We start from the raw sequence: 7,908 nt of genomic DNA, 5'->3' as shown, positions 1-7,908 counted from the left end.
ACTACATTACACCCCCACCAGAGATGAAGCCGAGAGCAGTTGCTGAAGAACGCCAAACGGAAAAAAGATCTTGGAAAGGAAAGGAAAGAGTGAGCGAAGCGTACAAAGCGGAAAGACGGGAAAGAAAAATACAGTGTACAAAGAGAAAGACTGTACAAAGAGAAAAAATATGCGCTGCATGTGGAATACCGTTGTATGACACGTGGACACAAGGTCCGAAACAAGGTAGAAAATGCAGGAAAGGGAAAGAGGAAACATGCGTGACAGAGGTGGAAGAACGTGTCAGAGGCAGTCCAGAGAAAGAAAATAGAGAAAAGAACAAGGAAAAACGTACGCGTGACAGAGGAGGACGGATCTTGATCTTGTCAGAGGCGGCTGCGGGCTAGGAGATCTTGGCGGTTGATCGGCGGATCGGTGGATCGGCGGATGGTGGGCTGGTGAGGTCGTGGGCTTGGGCGCCTGCTCAATCTGGGCCGCGGAGGTCGAAGGCGCGATGGCCTGCTCCATGCCATCCATACAGCAACTCCGACTCAGCGCAGTGTCAGGGGTCACCAATTATGGTGTTTTACGTCAACCATGACGGCTACAATGGCCAACCAGACCACAACGAAGTTGGGGCCAAAGAGAAAGTTTATTTCTTTCACGTGAAAATATATACAGGGGCCATTTTTACGAAAAATGATTTATGTATACAAAAATGCATGTACGAAGTCACTACAACAGTACAAGCTGAGTGAGGGTGAGAGTGAGTGTGAGGGTGTGCGCGTGAGTCGAGATTGTGTGCGTCCGTCTCGTAATAACAAGTCTTCAGTATACAATCATTTGGTTTCTAGTACTGACTGTTGTCGTACTTATTCTGATTCCTGTTTTTCTGTTTTGTGCCGTGCTCGTCATGGTTATCTTTTGCAGTTACAAGTTTTGGAAGCTGTTTGTCAGCGCATTCATAAGCCGAATTTGTGTGTCCAGAAAGATAGTGTTATTACCTTAAAATTGTTCAAATAATGTTCTGTTGTGTAGTGTGGCAACGTTGTTGCCACTTGTGCCTAAATGTGTTTTGTCACCTTCTTGTTTATTATTGTTATTATTATCATTCGTTCTCACTTTTTTGTTTTTTTGTTTTTTGTTGCTGATACACACTTGTCACGCTTAGTTCTTACTTGTATACCCTTGTTTTCTGCACACTTTTGTGAGAAATCGCACCTCGATATTCTAGTGCTGTCATTGTATCGTGTCACCCTACCTTGATTGCTATATTATTTCCTTTGTTCTCATTTTGTTCTTTAGTACAACGGTGATTCCTGAAGAGTGTTGTACGAAAACTTGTTCGAATCATCTTTTTTTTTTTCCATTGCCCTTTTTCTTCTTACATGTATTTTTCCTTACCCTTTAGATTGTTTCCTGCATCGTCTCCATCGCTTACATTGTTAATAAAGTAGTCCACATGTCGCTTCAGCTCGTCCTACTTATTGCCATATTAAAATTATTATTATTATTATTTAAAAATTCGACGAGGAGACAATAATTTTAATATGGCAATAAGTAGGACGAGCTGAAGCGACATGTGGACTACTTTATTAACAATGTAAGCGATGGAGACGATGCAAGAAACAGCCTAAAGGGTAAGGAAAAATACATGTAAGAAGAAAAAGGCAATGGAAAAAAAGATGATTCGAACAAGTTTTCGTACAACACTCTTCAGGAATCACCGTTGTACTAAAGAACAAAATGAGAACAAAGGAAATAATATAGCAATCAAGGTAGGGTGACACGATACAATAACAGCACTGGAATATCGAGGTGCGATTTCTCACAAAAGTGTGCAGAAAACAAGGGTATACAAGTAAGAACTACCATTGTCCAGACAACGTCTAAGGAACACTAAGTTAAATGCAACACTACGATAATGAAATCGTGACTTCAGCGCATGGTTCCTATCTGAGTCTGGCTATATCTCGACCTGAAGTATTTAAAAATTCGACGAGGAGACAATAATTTTAATATGGCAATAAGTAGGACGAGCTGAAGCGACATGTGGACTACTTTATTAACAATGTAAGCGATGGAGACGATGCAAGAAACAGCCTAAAGGGTAAGGAAAAATACATGTAAGAAGAAAAAGGCAATGGAAAAAAAGATGATTCGAACAAGTTTTCGTACAACACTCTTCAGGAATCACCGTTGTACTAAAGAACAAAATGAGAACAAAGGAAATAATATAGCAATCAAGGTAGGGTGACACGATACAATAACAGCACTGGAATATCGAGGTGCGATTTCTCACAAAAGTGTGCAGAAAACAAGGGTATACAAGTAAGAACTACCATTGTCCAGACAACGTCTAAGGAACACTAAGTTAAATGCAACACTACGATAATGAAATCGTGACTTCAGCGCATGGTTCCTATCTGAGTCTGGCTATATCTCGACCTGAAGTATCTAAAAACAATCGGAAAGGACGACGACTGACGTGAAGGCAACGGCATTCAGGGTTGGCGTGGGTGGTGAAGATGAGACGCAGGACGATGCAAGTGAGGAGGAGAGTCAAACCGCGGTGGATGACGGAGCAGGTTCTGATTCGGACAGTGAGGGAGAAGGTGAGCTGAGTGAGGGTGAGAGTGAGTGTGAGGGTGTGCGCGTGAGTCGAGATTGTGTGCGTCCGTCTCGTAATAACAAGTCTTCAGTATACAATCATTTGGTTTCTAGTACTGACTGTTGTCGTACTTATTCTGATTCCTGTTTTTCTGTTTTGTGCCGTGCTCGTCATGGTTATCTTTTGCAGTTACAAGTTTTGGAAGCTGTTTGTCAGCGCATTCATAAGCCGAATTTGTGTGTCCAGAAAGATAGTGTTATTACCCTAAAATTGTTCAAATAATGTTCTGTTGTGTAGTGTGGCAACGTTGTTGCCACTTGTGCCTAAATGTGTTTTGTCACCTTCTTGTATAATTATTGTTATTATTATCATTCGTTCTCACTTTTGTTTTGTTTTTGTTGCTGATACACACCTGTCACGCTTAGTTCTTACTTGTATACCCTTGTTTTCTGCACACTTTTGTGAGAAATCGCACCTCGATATTCCAGTGCTGTTATTGTATCGTGTCACCCTACCTTGATTGCTATATTATTTCCTTTGTTCTCATTTTGTTCTTTAGTACAACGGTGATTCCTGAAGAGTGTTGTACGAAAACTTGTTCGAATCATCTTTTTTTCCATTGCCTTTTTCTTCTTACATGTATTTTTCCTTACCCTTTAGGCTGTTTCTTGCATCGTCTCCATCGCTTACATTGTTAATAAAGTAGTCCACATGTCGCTTCAGCTCGTCCTACTTATTGCCATATTAAAATTATTATTATTATTATTATTATTATGCCCGTGGCGGGAAGACCGCCTATTGGCCACCGCCCCGAAAACGATCACGTGTTATGTCCTGAACATGACGTCAAACGGTCCTGATGGCCTGATTATGCCCGTGGCGAGTAGACCACCTATTGGCCATGGCATGGGCAACGATCACGTGTCGTGTAAGAAAATGCTCTTCATCATGTGAGGCTGGGAGTGGGAGAGGCACAGGTACGGCGCGGTAGCCTCGGTAGGTCTGCACTAGGCCTGTCCGGATTATGTTTTGCATATTTTTCGCATTTTTGGGTTTTTCAGCTTTTTTTTCGCATTTTTGGGTTTTTTCAGCATTTTTCAACATTTTGAGCATATTTTGCATGCTCATCGGCAGCCTCGATCGAGTGCACTTGGCTCTGAAGTGAAGAAGCCAAACAAAAATGATCGATTCCTTTCGACTTTCGAAAACAACCACATCCTTTGCACGCGCTTCCTCCACGTGCACTTGGAACGACAAGGTCCCCAAGGGATTCAAATTTTACGCCATTTTGGTTGCCATGGTAACGGCAGCATAATTTTCGCATTTTGGGTGAAATTTTGAATTTTTTTTAAGATTTTTTTTATTTTTTTAGCATTTTGGGTGAAGGAGAATGAATGATATGAAGTGGACATTTTGAGTGAATTTCCAAAATATAAACGTTGATCCTTCAAAAAAAACGCATAATCCGGACAGTCTGCACTAGCTCTGCATGCAGTCTGCGCCCGCCTAGCGCCGCGCGCGCGCGCCTAGCGCCTCTGATAGTCAATGACATCATGATAACTAAAAAATTAATGATCTCGTGCATGGGTCACGGCCCACGGGTGACCATGGTGACTGGCTTCATTCATCCGTCATCGATGTGTCGACATGATCATCGCTTCGATCTTTTGAAATGAAAATGCAATCTGACATGTACCTTGTTTTCTTTTGTTTCGTTGGATGGTGTTTGTTTTGCAAACTAACGCCTACTACTTTTCTGATACAAGTCCAGCCATCAATCATTTTCTTGGAATCGATGAGAGTCCAAAGGGACTCTTTATGATTTCAGTCTTCAAAGGAGAACCCACTCAAGTTGAAAGAATAGAATTATTATAATAGCCACCAGAGATATTGCACTTTGTGTTCGAACATGTTCAGAACTCTGATGTTAGAAACACAATTCTAATTCAGTTTCACTACGGCACGGGCTGATGACCTGCGTGTAAAGCTATCATAACTACATTGTGCATGTAGAGCTCTCTGTTGCGAGGGTATTGTATTTTAGTTGGCAAGTCGATGTGGTCGTCAGGTCGAGAGCTAGCGGCGTTGTGCACAGCTGCACGTCAACTGGAAGAATAATAATCTGAGTGAATTGGAAAGTGATCCTTTTGACGAGAATCATGTCGGCAAGCTCGAGTCAGTTTATTGACCCTGAGTTCAAGAGCAGTGTATTCAAGAAGCGTCACCGTGTTGAGGAGTTGTTCGACTTTGAAGGCTGCAAAGTGGGGCGTGGAACCTATGGCCATGTGTACAAAGCGAAAAGCAAAAGCTCGTAAGAATTCAATCTTTAATTTTCTTATACAATGTATCTGCATATCTGTTACAGTACTAATAGTACATAATCAAGAGTGTGCAACTCCTATCTTGAGCTGCGATTGACTAACCCACTGCAGGATGTTGTTTAGGAGTTAGGAAGGCAGCGCCACCTGATAGCTGCCCCAGCTGCGGCACCATAAGGTCATGTATCTACAGCCGTATCCCCACCACCACCACCACCAGAAGGACTGGCTGTCACTGTGTATCTTGTCCAAGCGGGTCACTATGAACGCATTGGCTTGACAGCACTCTATTTGGGCATGACTGAACCGAAGATCCATTCATTGACAATGTAGCATGTATATCGAAGTACACGGAACAAAATTGTACGGTGTAGGCCATTGATACTATGCCAGGTATAATGAGTGACGATGATACTATGCCAGGTGTGATAAGCGGCGATGTCATTGTTTCTAGTGAACAACCTTGAACACCAATAATAAGGCTGCAGTTGGGTTGCTACATGTGTTGCTCTCAAAGCCAATGGTGTTGCCTACGTTGCATGCTCATGCTCACATGCACGTGCACACACACACACACACACACACACACACACACACACACACACACACTGTACCGTACTTGCTAACTGGTCACGTGGGTCTCCCCCGGGAGAGGAGAAAGGGACTCAAAAGGAATCTTGGAAATATGACTCCATTGGCAATTGAACCGCCCAACAGCTGACACCCCCTGAAATCCCCAAACTCTGGGTGGACTTAGAAATGATCCCACTTACGGGCTCACCAAGTAAGTGGGTGAGGACAAGGTGCAGAAACACACACACACACACACACACACACACACACACATGTCACACACATGTGCCCACACACACACACATACATTCTCACTTTCTCATTCAGTCTCTCTTTGCTGTTGCTTTTGTACCATTTCTTTACGCCATAGGAGCGATACGCGAGAGTATGCATTAAAGCAAATCGAAGGCCGTGGATTGTCTCCTTCAGCATGCAGAGAAATTGCTGTAAGTTGCACCTACATCATTAAATTTTACGTAACACAACATTCCTTTTTCTTGGTAGTATCGACTAGTAACTATTGACAACTCGGACCCACTGTTAATCGAAGGATATACTTTGATGTGTACTGTATAACACCTTTATTTCGGTGTAATTTAAATTTCGGCAACTTCGGTAGAGGTCCCGGATCACCTAATTTAACATTAGGGGTCGTCCGTAATTATCGAAAAATTAAAAAATCCGTCCTCGTGCAAAATTGTCTCTGACCCAACCACCCACCCACCCCCATTTTTTCCCATTAATTTTTTGATTTTTACCGATGCCCAGCTCGAAAATAAGAACTCTTGACCTCATGTTCACTGATTGCACCTATGTCAAGTACATGTACTAGTAGCTAGGTCCGTGAGTAGTACGTCTACCGACGCGACGGCCATGCACGTCGTACAACTACTAGTACTGTAAAAGCCATTATTCTAATAAGGCGCATATATAACGATTTCCCAAAATTGACTAGTTGACGTGTACCAAAGGTAACGATTTTCACTCATTCTCAACGCTCAATAGGACAGTATATGTATCGATTTCTGTATAACGATTTCTATTTTAACGACAGATTTCTCCTCGTTAACTCGTTAGAGTTAGCACTTCGTTAGGGGCCGTCCGAGGTTACCAATAATATTTTCAAAACGAAATGTTTTCGTTTGTGGGTGGGTGGGTTTGATGGAGTTTCGTTTTGAAAATAATTATTGAATGCTGATGGAGAATGCCCAGTCACTTCTGGGTGTCGAAAATTGACATCAATATTTTATTGGAATTCGTTTTACCTGCAGAAAAGGTGGGTGGGTGGGTGGGGGCTGAAAAATACTAAAACTTTTCGTTTTGTAAAAACAATCGGTAACCCCGGACGGCCCCTTATATATGTATATAATGGCTTTACAGTACATGAAGAGTCATGTATATCATACTGGTGTTTGCGATCCTACCCAACATCTACAGTACACTACACAGTCGGTGCAACAAGTGTATGAAAGTCACTGAAGTAAAAAAGAGTAAGAAAAATCAAAAAATTAAATTCCGCCAGCGCTCTTGACCACCCACCCCCTTTTTGCCTGCGAACGAATTTTTTTAATTTTTCGAAAAATACGGACGACCCCTTAGGGCATGTTTGATTGGTAGGATCGGGATCCCGATCCACCGGATCCACTGGATTCGCACCCTTTCGATTGGTCGAATCCGGATCCGGATCCTTCGGATTTGGATCCGGTCAACCCACCTCGGGGAGCAGGGTTGACCGGATCCAACAGATCCAAATGTGACCTTTGTGCGTATATGGCGGGTAATAATCGTTTTTGTACACATTGTGGTACGCACACGTGGATCGAGATAGAGCTTGTTGACTTTTTGTACAACTGGCGCGGTGAGTACGACTTTTTATTACGTCGTCAACATGGCAACAGTCAAGGCCCAAAAAAAGTGTCCAGTTGACTCTGAAGGATCCGACGGATCTGAGATCTGGATCCCGATCCCGATCCTTACCAATCGAACATGCCCTTACACCTAAATTTTCCGAAATGCCAAAAAATGTAAAAATCATGAAAATCTTTGCCACATCCAAAATCATGAAAATCACTGTCATTAAAAAAATTAAGTTGTATACTGGTAGTACTGGTACTATGTACAATGTCTAAAGAGTCATTGAATACATGTACTACGAGCGTAGTACATGTATTGTACTTCTCTAGAACTCACTGTACTAATTGTAGCATTTGTGTACATGATTGTGCAACATTGTTTTTGAGTTTGCCCATACAAGAGGCTTTTACAGTTTAAAAAAGTGTAGCATTATTGCATGAGCCATGTAATTTACATGCACTAATAAGTACTAGTACTACATGTAGTATCAAATTGACAGAAGTATACCACCGACAGGAACAGCCAGAGAATGTGCTAGTAGTAGTAGAACGAAACGAAAGCGATTACAATGCA

General features: G+C 42.2%; 1 protein-coding gene across 1 annotated transcript in view; it reads left to right on the top strand.

Moving 5' to 3' along the window:
* Window positions 1-4,292: 4,292 nt before the first annotated feature.
* Window positions 4,293-7,908, top strand: part of LOC135830858 (cyclin-dependent kinase 8-like) — a 23,427-nt gene continuing 19,811 nt past the window's right edge. The window contains exons 1-2 of the mRNA XM_065343064.1: window positions 4,293-4,901; window positions 5,852-5,927. Of these exons, the coding sequence (XP_065199136.1) occupies window positions 4,750-4,901; window positions 5,852-5,927 (228 nt within the window). The 5' untranslated portion in view covers window positions 4,293-4,749. The remainder of the gene's footprint in view (window positions 4,902-5,851; window positions 5,928-7,908) is intronic.

This window comes from Sycon ciliatum, chromosome 1, assembly GCF_964019385.1.
Source record: "Sycon ciliatum chromosome 1, ocSycCili1.1, whole genome shotgun sequence".
NCBI lineage: Eukaryota > Metazoa > Porifera > Calcarea > Leucosolenida > Sycettidae > Sycon > Sycon ciliatum.
Note: the sequence above shows the minus strand (reverse complement) of the source record. Positions and strands in the feature narration are given on the sequence as shown.